Source organism: Tripterygium wilfordii, chromosome 21 (genome assembly GCF_013401445.1).
Source record: "Tripterygium wilfordii isolate XIE 37 chromosome 21, ASM1340144v1, whole genome shotgun sequence".
NCBI lineage: Eukaryota > Viridiplantae > Streptophyta > Magnoliopsida > Celastrales > Celastraceae > Tripterygium > Tripterygium wilfordii.
Window position 1 is genome coordinate 17,556,930 of NC_052252.1, and position 14,888 is coordinate 17,571,817.

At 35.7% G+C, this 14,888-nt stretch overlaps 2 protein-coding genes across 5 annotated transcripts; both read left to right on the forward strand.

Annotated features, from left to right (window-relative positions):
• Nucleotides 1–2,404: 2,404 nt before the first annotated feature.
• LOC119988357 (probable protein S-acyltransferase 15) lies at nt 2,405–5,817 on the forward strand. 2 transcript variants are annotated; one of them, XM_038833363.1, is made up of 7 exons: nt 2,408–2,761; nt 3,597–3,689; nt 3,782–3,883; nt 3,988–4,053; nt 4,987–5,085; nt 5,174–5,269; nt 5,355–5,817. In XM_038833363.1, the coding sequence occupies exons 1-7, from the start codon at nt 2,489–2,491 to the stop codon at nt 5,445–5,447; spliced, it is 822 nt and encodes a 273-aa protein (XP_038689291.1). In that variant the 5' UTR covers nt 2,408–2,488; the 3' UTR covers nt 5,448–5,817. The 2 variants fall into 2 exon arrangements, 1 of the variants encoding a protein (XP_038689291.1); XR_005465588.1 differs by lacking the exons at nt 5,174–5,269; nt 5,355–5,817 and adding an exon at nt 4,522–4,811 and having other exon boundaries at nt 2,405–2,761.
• Nucleotides 5,818–9,117: 3,300 nt separating this feature from the next.
• On the forward strand, nt 9,118–14,444 carry LOC119990207 (amino acid transporter AVT1C-like). 3 transcript variants are annotated; one of them, XM_038836084.1, is made up of 14 exons: nt 9,118–9,253; nt 9,704–9,791; nt 9,878–10,094; nt 10,187–10,512; nt 11,962–12,176; nt 12,291–12,314; nt 12,523–12,703; nt 12,779–12,998; nt 13,076–13,211; nt 13,303–13,322; nt 13,460–13,605; nt 13,685–13,728; nt 13,809–13,871; nt 14,124–14,444. In XM_038836084.1, exons 3-14 carry the CDS (start codon nt 9,910–9,912, stop codon nt 14,220–14,222), a joined length of 1,659 nt encoding a protein of 552 aa, XP_038692012.1. In that variant the 5' UTR covers nt 9,118–9,253; nt 9,704–9,791; nt 9,878–9,909; the 3' UTR covers nt 14,223–14,444. The 3 variants fall into 3 exon arrangements, with proteins under 3 accessions (XP_038692012.1, XP_038692013.1, XP_038692014.1); XM_038836085.1 differs by lacking the exon at nt 9,118–9,253 and having other exon boundaries at nt 9,661–9,791; XM_038836086.1 differs by lacking the exons at nt 9,118–9,253; nt 9,704–9,791 and having other exon boundaries at nt 9,805–10,094.
• Nucleotides 14,445–14,888: the final 444 nt, after the last annotated feature.

A 14,888-nucleotide genomic window follows, 5' to 3' on the forward strand; every position in this document is an offset into this window, starting at 1 on the left:
GCCAATGACAAGAGACAGAATGAACACAATGCTGCAATGGAGTCGTTGCTTCTTGTGGGCAGCAAATGTGACCTAGCTAGATCATGTGTCATGTTCGTGAGTGTTGAGACCTAAGGGGAGGAGATAGAGGAGGGAACTTGTTAGATCATTTTTTTGGGATAAATCGTTGGGCTGAGTTGGGTGTAAAAGAAATCGAAAATGGCTTATGTCGATAATTTTAACTTACATAATTGTCCATAATCTAGGTGGCATGCCACCTAAGTATGCCACCTAGATTCAATTAAAAAAAATTAAAAAAGGAAAATCAGCTTCTCTCCCGCATCTCTTCAAGATTTGCTTTTTGTCCTTTTCAATTCTCATCTCCATTTTTATCCACCGCAACTCAGATGACAATTTTTTTTTATCTTTCCTAGTTGTGTGAGTCGCAATAGAGTTGGACCCCAATGATGTCTTCAGAGACGAAGACGATCCCGACAATGATTTTTATCAAGTATGTATCACTTCTTTTTTTTCCTCATGCTTTATTGTAATGTTGCTTCGAGTTTGCTAACTTTGCGAAATCATGTTTGTAGGAGAGAGTAACTGATAATTGGTGGTGTACCTGGTTGACGCTTCCCCCAAAGTATTCGCCACTTCTTGTCCCGGTGCGACTTCCCTTTCAGAAACAAACACAATACCCATTAAATTTCATTTATGTCTGTATATGGCTGGGTTTTTCTTTTAAGGCTATAAAGAGTAAAGACTTAAAGATTTTCAATAGTTGTTGTTGTTTAATGATTTAAATGCTATTGGACTTGCTGATTTGGGCTACTAATCAAAAAAATGTCCAATTTTTTTAATGGTTGGCATCTTTTATGTATAGATTTGTAGGTTATGACAGAGTTTTAGATTGAAATTACACTGTAGATTGAACAATGTAATTTCATTTTGTTCCATATCAAATTAATTTAATTGATTGATTTGCAATGAGCACATGGATAAAACTACGTATGTTGATGACCAGAACCTTGTAGAATATGGCATCAAACTCAACCATACCATTGCTTCCGAGATCATACAAGCATCAATGACTTATCACATTGACAATATAACTAATTACATTGACAATGTAACCACTTACATTGTCTATGTAACTAATTACATTGTCAGTGTAATGCGTACCTGTCAAGTTTACTAAGTCACCACTGCCAAATTTAATCACAATGGTCTTATTACATTAACAGCCTAACATTTACATTTAAATTGTAATAAGCTTTTGTCAAATTAAATAAGTCAGCACCGTCATGTTTACTCATTAGTGGCTTAATACATTGACAGTGTAACTAATTACATTCAAAGTGTAAGGCCTGCTTTTCAGTTGATTTATCGCTTGGTTTCTTCTTTTTTGCTCGAACCTTTGCCATCCTGAATTGAACAACTCAATCACAATCAAAAACACAATATAATTAAGTTGAGTGCCGTTTATTACACTACAAAAAAATTGGCTCCGTGCCCTTTCTTACATTGCAATGAAATAAGATCAGTGCAAACTATCGTATAATTAGATGTATCAATCACATTATTTGTGTCTAAAAAAATAGAAATTTGCACAATAATGTCTCAGTCTCAGTCACTGGCAAACATTGACCATTTTCGACAGTGTAAAATTGAAAGTGTTAAAGGGCAGTTTTTTTCTTTCAATAATTCTACATTTTTAATTATTTCATTATAAAAAAAAAACTAGAGTGCTCTCCACCATGTATGAAGACTGGGACACACAAAATTCGTATATTGTCAGTAGCTTTTTTTCTCTACCCAACCAGATCCATATTACATTCTGCAAAAATCAAGAGAAAATCGGAAAAAATTGGCGCTCCAAAGGAGAAATATACTCACAATGTCCGCTGCCACAGTAAATGAGTTCTTCGAAAGAGAGATTTCTCTGAGATTACCGCGGTTGTCTTCAAAATGGTTGTCGTTTTTGTTCTCACTGAAACCAGATATTACCGTGATCGAAGCTGTGAGGATGTACGCCGGTCGACTACTGATTTTGGGAGCTTAGGGTTCACGATTTCGGAAATCCTCTCTTGTCTCTGGGAGTCCCATCTTTTTTTACAAATATTAGGTTTTGCTTTTTTTTTTTTGAATTTGCCATCTGGACTTGCTTAGGTGGAATGCCACCTAATTATGGATGTTTTATGGAAGCATAGTTTATGGACGTGTAGTACTATCGAAAAGAAATTTAAAATTTTTTTTGGGTTGAGTTGTGTTGGAGATGTTGGTCACTTTAGCCCAGATAAGTTTGGGCTCTTCAGCTGGTTTAAGTATGGGCTGGGCTATAAATGTTAAGCTGTTTAATTCGATTTACTATTTGGGCCTGGGCCGATTAGTCACATTCTCCGCGATTTTAACGATCTTTGATTCTTTTCCATATCAGAGAAGTTCACCTGCCAAGACGCGAAGTTCTCACATCTGTTACCGGAGAGCTGGAACCTTGAAAACCTTCTCGATGAAGTGCAAGAAATTCTTGTCAATTCCGGTTCTCGCGGTGTTTTTATTGATGGGTTTTGTGTATTACATAACAGTCTTCGTTTTTATTGAGGATTGGGTGGGATTGCAGAGCTCAGCTGGGTCTTTGAACGCTTTGATTTTCACTTTCATGGCTTCTCTCTGTGTCTTCTCTTTCTTCGTGTGCGTTGTCACTGATCCAGGTCACGTTCCTTCCTCCTATGCCCCTGACGTTGAAGGAACTGGAGGCTCAGATCAAGAGTCCGATAAAAATGTAAGTTTTGAACTGAATGGAGGTAAATTTTGATCTTTCTTCTGTTGAGAAAGAAAAAAGGTTGGATTTGAAGTTAGTATTCCAAATCAATGAAAAGAGATTCTTTAAATGCTAAATATCCGATTCCACTTCTGATTCTCGCTGGGTTGCTAATTAGAGGAGATATTTAAACTATTGCATTTGCTTGATGAGCTATGTTACTTGATCTGCATCATGTTTTTTTAGTTCATATATGTTGTTCATGAAGATAAAGTGATTATGATGTATGTAAGCAAGACTGGGGAAGAAAGAAGTGCCATTAGATTGAGTGTTCCCCAATAACAATGAGTATGATGCCAATCACGAAACTATAATCAATTTTTAAGCATGTTTCAAACTGGTGAATTCAGGAATTTTAAATATAGTTGTTATTGGAACAGTCTGAGAAGGACTTTTAACTATGGATTTTATTAGAATGGTCTCAGAATCCAGAATCACTGATGGTGGTTCAGATCTTGATTGCTTGTTATGCTGCAGCTCATGAAGGCAAAAAGCTTTACAATGGCCAAAGTTTATAATCAGTATAATCAAATTTTCCCTTGTCTATTACTAGAAATTATTGGACTTGTGTAACTCATGGTCATAGATATGGTATACAGTTTTGTTGAGGGTGATTGTAATATTCATGTGTGTAATTCCCTCTCGGTTTTTCTCTCCCTCCATGGTTTCTTTTAAGGAATTGTTGCAAATTATTCTGTCTGAGTGGTGAAAAAGGTTAACGTCAGCCCTGCACCTAGAATTTTGACCTTCACTTTATGGTGCACATCTGAATGCTTGGATGCATTGTGTCTAATAGGGTGAACAACTCAAGCAATGTGACAAGTGCCATGCATTCAAGCCTCCCAGGGCTCACCACTGCCGGGTCTGCGGAAGATGTGTTTTAAGAATGGTAGGTTTAGCTACATTTTTGTTACTTGGTATTATAATCAACTGTAGTTCGATTTCCTTTAAGAACTCTTTCTCCTCTGAAATGGGATGCAGGACCATCACTGTATCTGGATAAATAACTGTGTTGGTTTCTGGAACTATAAAGCGTTTTTTACACTTGTTCTATATGCAACTATTGGAAGCATCTACTCTACGGTATATTCACTTTGATTCTTCCTCTTTTTTTTCCTTTTTTTTTTCTTCGTATCAATTTGATTAAGTTGTCTCAAATTCTGAAATTTAGCTCTTGGCATGATAAGGTCATGTTAATAAGCTGTGCATTTCAAATGGATTTCACGGGAAGGCTTGCCCTCAAGGTTTTTTATGTAAGTTCTTGTTTATATTCATTCCTTTTCTGCTTGAAAGACTAAAATCATTTGTAGATGAGCTTGAACACTCAAATCAAGTATGGATAATAAACTCCTGATTTCCTTGTTAAAAATGTTTGATATAACTGTTAATAGAAGATAATGAGGAATTTTTTAAAAAAATAAATAAATATTGTGATTGAATCTTTTTGACCTTCAAAAGATGATTCGACAAACTTGCAATATTACCTTTTTCCCTCTTTGTAATGAGCATCTGCCAGTCTTCCACCCTTTCTGAATATGGTCCCAGATGCCAGTTACATATGGCTCTCTTCTTTGTTTTTGTGATCTCCCCCTTGTTGAGCATATCAAATCTGATATTATTAAGCATGCTCCCCCTTCCATTACCACTTTCGTAGAAGAGCTTTGAGATTATCCAAGCATATCACTCCCGAGTCTATAATTTCTTGTGTAATATTCTGTTAGCTTCAAATCTCCAAAGGATGGCCTCACAGTGGGGCAAGGAAACACGGACCTGTTGTGGACAGGCAAATAAAAGTTAAGTCTGCCAGCTTTTCAATGACAATTCCTCTGCCAACCGGCAAGTCTCTTTCCAAATTTCTCAAAAAATTGTGGATTCCAGGTGCCTGGATTCAAGATCCTACGACCCATCTCCCATGGAAAACCCTAAATACTATGAAGGCATATTAGATATTCTGCAGCCCATAGCTTCAGCCAGGTTGCTTGCTTATTCACTGAGGAACTACTGCCTACTGGTATAATCTCACTTTCAACGATATTCATCTTAAGCCAGAATGGATGCCCTCAAGGCAATTTCTCGTAATAATGCCATATATCACATTTTCCAATGTGGCATTAGAATGTAAATATTATATTTGTTTAGATATTTAATTGATTTTAAATAAAAAATTCTAAGAGCTGCATGAACAGATTTTTTGTGGGGCACCGACAGTTGCCTTGAGTTCAACACTCGCAACTCTCTTGGGCTGGCATGTGTACCTAATCACTCATAACATGACAACCATTGAGGTATGAGTGTTTTTTTTTTTTTTTAAAGTTAAATGTAAGACTTAAATTGTGTGATTATTGATAAAGATTTGATTTGGACTTATGCCAGTATTATGAAGGAACACGGGCGGCATGGTTGGCTAGGAAGTCTGGGCTGAATTATCGACATCCATTTGACGTTAGTGCCTACAAAAATATAACATCGGTATCTCTCTATCTCTCTCCCTCTCTTTCCAGCATAATTGTATCTGCAGTCTCTTAATGTAGCAACTTCTTTGGCTTCTAATCAGGTGCTGGGTTCAAACATGCTGAAATGGTTCTGCCCCACGGCAGTGAGTCATCTTAGAGATGGAATCAACTTTCCTACTTCGCATGATAGCTGATATAGGTGTCTTGGTTCTATTCCCAGTCGTGTTTATATCCAGCATAGGAGGAACTATCGATTTGTTCATTTTGTTCTCCTTCATGTAAAAAAGAAGCTCAAAGCAATCGATTGGAATCAATTGCACAACACCTGAATAAGCTCGTGCACGCTCTCTGCCAGAGAAAGGTGAATCACAAATCTTAGGTTCTGTAAATTAGATTCAACGGTATTATGTTTTCGCTCGTGAGTGTTTCCGTTTTTTCGATGTTTGCTTAGGATACACGAATCCATGTATGAGGTTGTACACAAACATTTGTAACGTAAATTATACATTATACTTTTTCAGAGTTCTTGGCAACTGGTGAAAGATCCTTCTTTAGACAAGCTAACTATAGTGCTCTTCCATGATAGAAAGTATATATTACAATTACTTGATGATCTTACATGCATGGGGCTAGGAGGCTGTCAATACCTGTTGAGGCATATTGCCTTCTAGGGTTTCAGGAAGGATTTACATTACTATAGCTTATACATCTTTTATATTTATTGTTTCTCTGATTACAATAGAACTGCTTCAATGGTATAACGTTAGATTTTCTTTGTTGAATGATGTTTCAGCTAATCTCGACCCTTCATATGAACCCAGAAGAAATATTTCAATGATTTTAAATCAATGGTTTAGTCTCAAACAATTATCACTTGGGATAATATGAATCAAATCCTAGCATAACAGTTAGGAGTGAGTCTTTCTTCTTTGAAGGTCGCGAGTTTGTTTCTTCTCTTCATTTCAAGTCGATGGATGTTCTCAATTTCAGTTGGTGGATCCCCAACATGAATAATACATATTCCAGTTGATCGAGCCTAATTCTAATTGTTTCGACACCTAAATTCATAGATGGAACTAACATGTGTTTACCCTATACACACCCGAAGGATAGTGACAACGGATTTCTATCTTTACAAATGTTCTAACAGATCTTATTACGTTTCTTTTTTTTTTTACAGTTTTTTTCACTGGTGTTATTGTGATTAAAATATGAATACAGGTGGGTTTGGAATATTGAAAACTTTATGGAAAATTTTCAATTATTCTACTTAAAATAATTTCTGGTGATATACACGTGGACGGCATTATGGACACGTGTCTTGAAAAGACCATATTTGAATCCAATCAACAAGATTCATATTGGAATTAATTGGACCATGACAAGATTCTTTGCAATGAATGGGTAAATTTGAGTTATTTTATTCTGTTTTAAGAGTGATTAGGGTCTTTGTAAATGGGGTTGGTACTTAGTGATGTCTGCCATAACAGGCATAATTATCCACAGACTTGGGATAGTGGTTGGCTGTCGATGATTGCTATCATATCTTGACACGTGGCACATTAAGAGTTAAGCTCACGTCACTAATAATAGGGATCCTAATCGTTATCCACAAGATTTTATGTGTATTTTGTGGGATATGTGAAGCCTAAGAATTCACTTAAATTTTATGCATTCAACTCAACAGTTGAGATAACTGGAATATCAAATAAATAGGAATGGTAATTTTTGTCCAAATATGACTCAAAACGAGTTAGGTCAGTGTAAGATATGATGTTGATAGTGAGTCACGTGGGTTAATAATGTGATTAGGCAAGGCAGTCAAACAACACTTATGATAGGTATTCCAGTTATCTCAACTATTGACTTGTACGCATTTGATTTCATGTGGAACATGTGGATGCCACGAATTCACTTGGATCATATGCGTCCAACTCAACACTTGGACTAACTAGTGTGATTTTCAATTAACCCCTTGCTATGTCGTCACCACACTCAATGAATAAGTGTCACACTATTAGAATGTTTTTGAAATGGATATCACTAGAATCCCTAGTAGTTGTTGTTAGATTACCAACTCATTTTTGAGACTTTGTCACCATTACATATATGAACTTAAAAGCTTTGATATTCTAGAGAAATGAATATTTTTATAAGATAAATATCGAATCTAATAATTGTAAGGGATGTAGTGTACGTATGAGATTGAGTCTATATTTATATATCTACGTGATCCATTCAAAGTCCAATTTTTGTAATCTTAATTATTGTGTCACGATTTTCGTCCAATACATACATACAATATATGTATATATACATATATAAAAAGTTGTAGTAACAAATTCCCTTTAGTGAGGTATTGCGTCATGGGAATTATTAGTTTTAAGTAGATCGATCCCTTGCATGAAAAATAAGACCATATGTCATGTCTACAAACACATACTTTTCCACTATATATATAGTTATCTTTTCATCCACAAATTGACGAGTACTTTTGTGTGTGTGTGTGTATATATATTGTTGTGATCAACTAGAACGTCGCCATATTGCATTAATATTACAATATAGTCTCCAACTATTAAGATATGATATATATCCTCCTACAAAGGTGACAACATCTTTTCTTTTACAACGATCAAGGAATGGCAGTCATGACTCATGACTGTTGGAGAAAATTAGCTTGTATGGTTTGAACTTTGAAGAGTTGCAAAATTTTTCTTTTTTAAAAAAATTAGTACATGCTTTGTTTCATTTACTCCTAATTAAAAGTAAAGCCTACTCAACTTGACATAGGATAAGAAATTAAGAATTAAAAAGGATTGCATTCAAGATTAAAAAAAAAGAGGAAATGAATTGAAAATTTTGTTAAATAAGACTCTATTTTTATTCCCAAAAAAGCGAAAACAAATACTCGTACATTAGGTTTTGGTCTAAACAAGCCCCTTTTAGTTTATTTTCTGTTTGTTCACTATTATACACGTGGCAAAGAATTGGATCAAATTAATTAATCATCATAGTTTAGTGAAATATTAGATATAGCCTTAAAGGACACGTCTATCATTTGGTACTCCAATAGTATAGATAAGATCGAAATCAACTAATATACGAATGACAAGTCTAGTTTCACAAAATTAAGTAAGGTATTTTTTGATGAATGATTGATATAGTTTTTCAAGAGTTTCATAATTAATGTTTTTAATATATTATTGATTGAGCAGACAAATATTCTGATTTTTACCAAAAAAACAAAACAAAATAGCTAGACAGATGTGATTTGTCCCTTCTGGAATTGTGCATTTGGGAATTTTTGCTTTTGACAGTCAACTATGCGATGATAAATCTCAATTATTTAACCAAATATTTATAATATGTTATATTTATTTGCAAATAAGCACATAAGCATTGATTTATTTTATTTTAATGATATGAGATCCGACATTACTATTATATATTCTATGTGCCGGATAAATTTATGGACCTACAAAATAGCTAGTAAACCACGCCTTCCAAAGAGAGAAACTCCCTCCTATCTGTTAAGTTATTGATTCATAGAATCATTTTTGAAATTTATTATTGCTTTTTCTTTATTTCAAAAAGATATGGTTTTAACTTAATGCTTTAATTTTTTTTTTTTTTCGAAACAAATGGAGTATAAGTAATGATCTAATTTGCTTATTAGAGAATAACTAGTTAGTGACATAGAAATGTAAACTTTTATGGTCACGCTCTTGGTTTCGGCTCAACGTATTCTATTGGGAAATATTTTGCCCAAAAAGATTGACCACTCTGATTTAAACTCATATCTCAACATACAACAACGATACCCCGATTTGTTTCTCGTGGTTTCTGTCTGGTTCCAAAGCAGGACATTTTATAGTTTTATACCCTTTGTTTTCCCCTTCATCTTCCCTTTACCAGTCTTCTGCGGATCCCGAGATTGGAGATAACCAAATCTCTTTCCACTCTCCTTCAATTCAGGTCCAGAAAGTCATATCCACGTGTATATTCCGCTTCTCATGCTCCTGTTATTGTCTCTTCTCTTCTCTCTTCCATTGCTCAGACATTACATGCCCCTTAAGTGACTGCTAATATGAGTGCATATTTTGTTTGGTTCTTGAGAAATTAAATTTTCTTGTTTGTTTGCGCTGTAACTTGTCGGTTTTTACTCAGTCTGAGGTAAGAAAGTTTGCTTTTTTGTTCTCTCCCTTGTTTGTATTTTCTCGGCAGTCAAACAGAGCAACCTGAATTTCTTTTGAATATGCCCTTTCTAACTCTTAACGGTCATATATGTTAATTCATTTAACATATATATTCATGTCCAATTTCAGAGAAAATTAGCTGTCAGTCTTACTGATTAATCGTAATATACCCTTTTTTATGCGATTTTGACTTTATTTTGTAATTTCACTGTCAATTGTAATCACATGCGGCAATCTGATCCCCATTTTAGGTGAATTCGATTCAATCATGAGAACCTGCCAAAAACCAGTATTCTGATTAAAGCGCTCTCTCTCTCTCTATATATATCACTATATAAGGTATGCAATATTTGATTCAATCAAGAAAGAAATTCCCTTTCTTTTGAAATCAAGTCCTTATTTTAAATTGGGGTTTGTTTATTCAGATCTTGAATTTGGGATCAAGAAGAGAGACAAAATGAACAACTCTGTTTCTGAGCAGAGCTTCTACATTGAGAGTGAAGAAGATGAAGAGAAGGTGTATGATAGAGGTGAAGGAGAAGAAAATGATGGAAACGTTTCAGATTCTTCGATTTCTTCGGCAGAAAACCAGCCTCAAAACAAACCCAGTTCCTACAACACTTCATGGCCGCAGAGTTACAGGTCTATTAGTCTAATTTTCACTCTGTTTTTCCTCTGTTTTTGGTCCAAAAAGTAGGGAATTTTGACTTGGTTTAATTTGTATGTTTTTCTAGGCAGTCTATTGATTTGTACAGTACTGTACAATCTCCAAGTATTGGGAGTTTGGGAATTTTGGGGACACCCACCTTGTCAAGACTGGGCAGTTCATTTCTCTCCTCTTCATTAACAAGAAGACACACTCCTGAGACCTTGCCTTCTGTGACCAAACCTCTGATACCAAAAACAGAAGAGGAGATTTCTCAGCAACAAAGACGCAGTTCTCATTCTCTACTTCCTCCTATTCCGTCGAGGAAGCCTTCTATTAGAATTGAATCATCAAAAGTCTCACACGAGCTTCCGATTTCTCGCCAGAGCTCGTATGGTCAAGCAGTACTTAATGGTAAGTCACATTATTTCTCTTATCATTACAGGACAATTGCATAGATTAGTTATTTTGACACTTATCCCATTGGTGATAAGGTATTGCTTGCCTTGTGAGCTGCTTTTCCTGTGTGTTTTAGAATTAAGATTTCGATTTGTATCATGGGATTTCTTTCCTTCGTGAGTTTGTTTTCATGGAAGCTAAGCACCCTCAGCTCGGTTGCATCTTGGTAGAAACCCCACACCTAGGCTCTGTGTGGCCAGGATTTTGATTCCCATCAAACCATATCCCCGCTAATTCATACCCTATTTTGATACGGATCCCAACAGTATCCTAGCTGCTGCACATGATTTCATGTGTATTATGTGGGACATGAAATCATGTGCAGCAACTTGATAACTGGGATACTAGTTGTTGTGATCTTTATCATTTTAACCTAATGGACCTCGTGGTTTTATCCTGAAAAAGGTTTGAAATCAGTAACTGGTTGGGGGTTTACTGTCCTAATTCCTCTGTTTGCATAAGAATACTGTAATGAAAATGACTGGTTATTGTAATGGAAGATTACTGGACATGAAACTTGGTACCAACTTGTTAATATCATTATCATCAAAACAGTGACATTGCTGTTTTAATCCTGTAAACTAAATCAAATTGATTACATTATGAAGAGACCCATTTTGTCTGTTATTTTGTCCGTTAGCTGCAAATTGCTCTCTTGGATCACCATCTCTTAACCTGGTCCTGGGTCCCATCACATTGGCTATATATAATTAAGATCAGTCTGATCTGGCTTTTGATTTGCTTATAGATTCTGCTAAATTTTATAGACGTGTTTCCGCGTCACTTTTTTTGACCAGAAAACGTGTTCTGTGTGCATTGTTCAGTGTCTGCAACAAACCGAACTGATGGCCACATCCATTGCTTTTATTAATAATTTTTTGAGTATATATTTGTCTGCCCTTATCTCCCATATCTTGTTTTATTACCATGAAACATGCCTCTGCTTCACATGAACTTTGATGCTCTTCACATGGTGCACATGTAAGAAGAACAAAACAACAAAGCCTTATACATGACGAAAATGATAAAAGATCTCAATATATAATTGTTATCTTAATTATCTCAGCTGTTAAGTTGGACGCACAAGATCAAAGTGAATTTGTCGGCTACACATGTTCCACATAATGCACATGAAATTCTATGCGTAAAACTCGGCAACTGGGATACCGGCTGTTAAGATCCCAATCATAACTGTATACATGACGTATCTCTTGATGAACATGTGACATTGCTTCCTATTTAAAAATTTACGCTACTTCAACCAAAGCTACCCATAAAAGTAAATATTTTCACACAAATCAAATCATTGTAAATCAACCAAAAAATGGAAATCTACGGTCTTTATATGTGATTAATCTCTCGTATCGATTAAGTACGAGTTTTCGTTGTTGTTACATTGTGCAGGACTGAATGTGTTATGTGGTGTTGGTATTCTGTCTACACCATATGCAGCAAAGGAAGGAGGATGGGTTGGGCTATCTATACTGATAATATTTGCAGTACTTTCATTCTATACTGGGATTCTCCTCCGTTACTGCTTAGATAGTCAACCAGGGCTCGAGACTTACCCGGACATCGGTCAGGCAGCATTTGGCACTGTTGGTCGAATTGCAATATCAGTAAGTTTTGCTAACTAAAGAAGAGTTAAATCAAGCAACAGTTCTGGTATCTGGAGCATGATTGGCACTGACATTGTCTTTTTTCTAACTTTTGTATTTTTGTTGTGTTTGCAGATAGTATTATACGTGGAACTCTATGTAAGTACAGTTGTATTGTCTGAGTCTTTTTTGCACAATAAGGACATGATAAGCTAGACCTCATGTCAGGAGACCCACCATCCTTGTCTGAGGTCCCCCATATATGATGATGTTGAATGAGCAACAGTGTTGGGTCAATTTAGCCCACAAATTATTTGGACTTAATTGGCATAAAAAATCTTATCAATTAATCGTCTTCATTTTGCAGGCTTGCTGTGTTGAATACATCATCTTGGAGGGTGACAACTTAGCATCATTGTTTCCTAATGCACATTTAAGTTTTGGCGGATTTGAGTTGGGTCCTCACAATCTGTTTGCGTTGATGACAACGCTTGCCGTTCTTCCTACTGTTTGGCTCAAAGACCTCACCATCCTCAGTTACATCTCTGGTCAGTGTCTTAATCCATGTTAACTGACAATTTTTGATTCAGACATTATTCTTGACAATGTTTTCTTTTTGTCAGCTGGAGGAGTCATTGCTTCAGTATTGGTTGTTGCCTGCTTATTTTGGGCCGGTTTGGTGGACAACGTTGGCGTACACAGCAAAGGAACAACGCTTAACCTTGCAACACTTCCGGTTGCAATTGGTCTGTACGGTTACTGCTACTCCGGACATGCTGTTTTCCCTAACATCTACACTTCTATGGCAAAACCTAACCAGTACACTGCTGTCCTTTTAGCCTGGTACTTTCTTAACTTTTCACATCTGTTTTAAGTTACTTGGCTATTCTTCAATGAATGATTTTATTGTCTATGCACAGTTTTGGCATTTGTACAACGTTGTACGCCGGAGTAGCTTTTATGGGATACACAATGTTTGGAGAATCAACAGAGTCACAATTCACTCTTAACTTGCCAAGAGACTTGGTCGCCTCCAAGATCGCTGTCTGGACTACGGTATGTATATATGCTCATTACTGGGGTGTGTGTGTATATATATATCTGCATTGATGTATTTAACTGATACAAATCATATTCTACGTTGCAGGTAGTAAACCCGTTTACCAAATATCCTTTCCTAGTGATCCTACAGAATGGGCAGATCATGATATTGTGCTTATACAAGTTCTCTTACGTACATTTTGTTTTGTTTATAAAATCGAAAAACAAGTTTTGGGATGTTGTTAGTCCTTAATCAGGAGCACATATGCATTAACCATGACTCCAGTGGCATTGTGTCTGGAGGAGTTGATACCTTCAAACCATGCCAAGTCTTATGCCTATTCGATCCTCATTAGAACAGCACTGGTAATCTCTACCCTCTTTGTCGGTGTCGCCATCCCCTTCTTCGGTATGTCCAGACTGCATTTTTTGTTTGCTTGGTTAGAATTCAAGTGCTGTCATCAGCTAATGTTTACAAATTATGGCAGGTTTGGTGATGTCGCTGATCGGATCATTACTAACAATGCTTGTGGTAAGTTTAGTTTGTGAATGAGCAAGAAAAATCTGTGTCGAGACAACATTGATAAGTACTGGTTTATTCCTATTTGACAGACATTGATACTTCCATGTGCCTGTTTTCTGAGCATCTTGAGATCAAAAGCAACTAGATTTCAGGTATGTTTTGGAGTGCTATAAAAAATGATAAATATCCCAACAGTTAGCTAGTATCTCAATTATCCCATACGCTGAATTGAATACACAAGATTCAAGTGAATTTGTCGGCTTCACATGTCTCACATGAAATCCTGTTCTTACAACTCAACAACTGGAGTAATTGGGATATCAACTGCTGAGACATATCATTTACTGATTGAAGTATTGGTTTTCCATGTACAATCTGATATTGATGTTTATGTTGGTGTATAGCTTGCAGTTTGCGTCGTAATCATAACAATAGGGGCCGTGTCGTCGGTGATCGGAACATACTCGGCCCTCTCCAAGATTATTGAGAGCTTGAATGGATGAAAGGAGTTTCTGCAGCAACAATTAGATTGTGTCTCCAATTTTGGTGTTTGTCTTTCATTCATGCGGCTATCTCGGCTTTTAAACCATCTCTATTATTTTGACAAGTGTGTTTTTTTTTTGTGCGACAAAGATTGACAAGCATCTCGTTTGAGTATTATATGATTGATATGTGTCGGTTAATAAATTAAAAAACAATTAATTAAATATAAAAAATATATGAACTATTTTATTTTTAGTTCAAGACTTGAAATTTTTAGATGGACAACCTTAATGAATTATCTAATCTCTTATTACTAAGCAGTTGCTAAATTATAGCTAGTCTACTAGCTAGCTATAATATTTACAAAGTTGCTGCTTCGGTGCCAAACAAGTTCCAACTGATTAAACGACTTCGTTTTTAGAGAATATTAAATTTTTGTCACTTTATTATTTGTCAACCATGCATTTAAAACTACATTTATGTGTCTTTATTATACTTTTTAGCCAGTGAAAAAGTAAAAAAAAATTCCCTGTCTACAATAAACTTTTATGAAACTAGGGTTAGGCTATGCTAAGGGCTATTTTTCTTACTTATTACTAACCTTGATTATTCTTGTTTTAGTTACTCATATATATTTCGAAATAAAAGAGCTCAAAACTCTTTTTTTAGCCATTAAGAACAACATT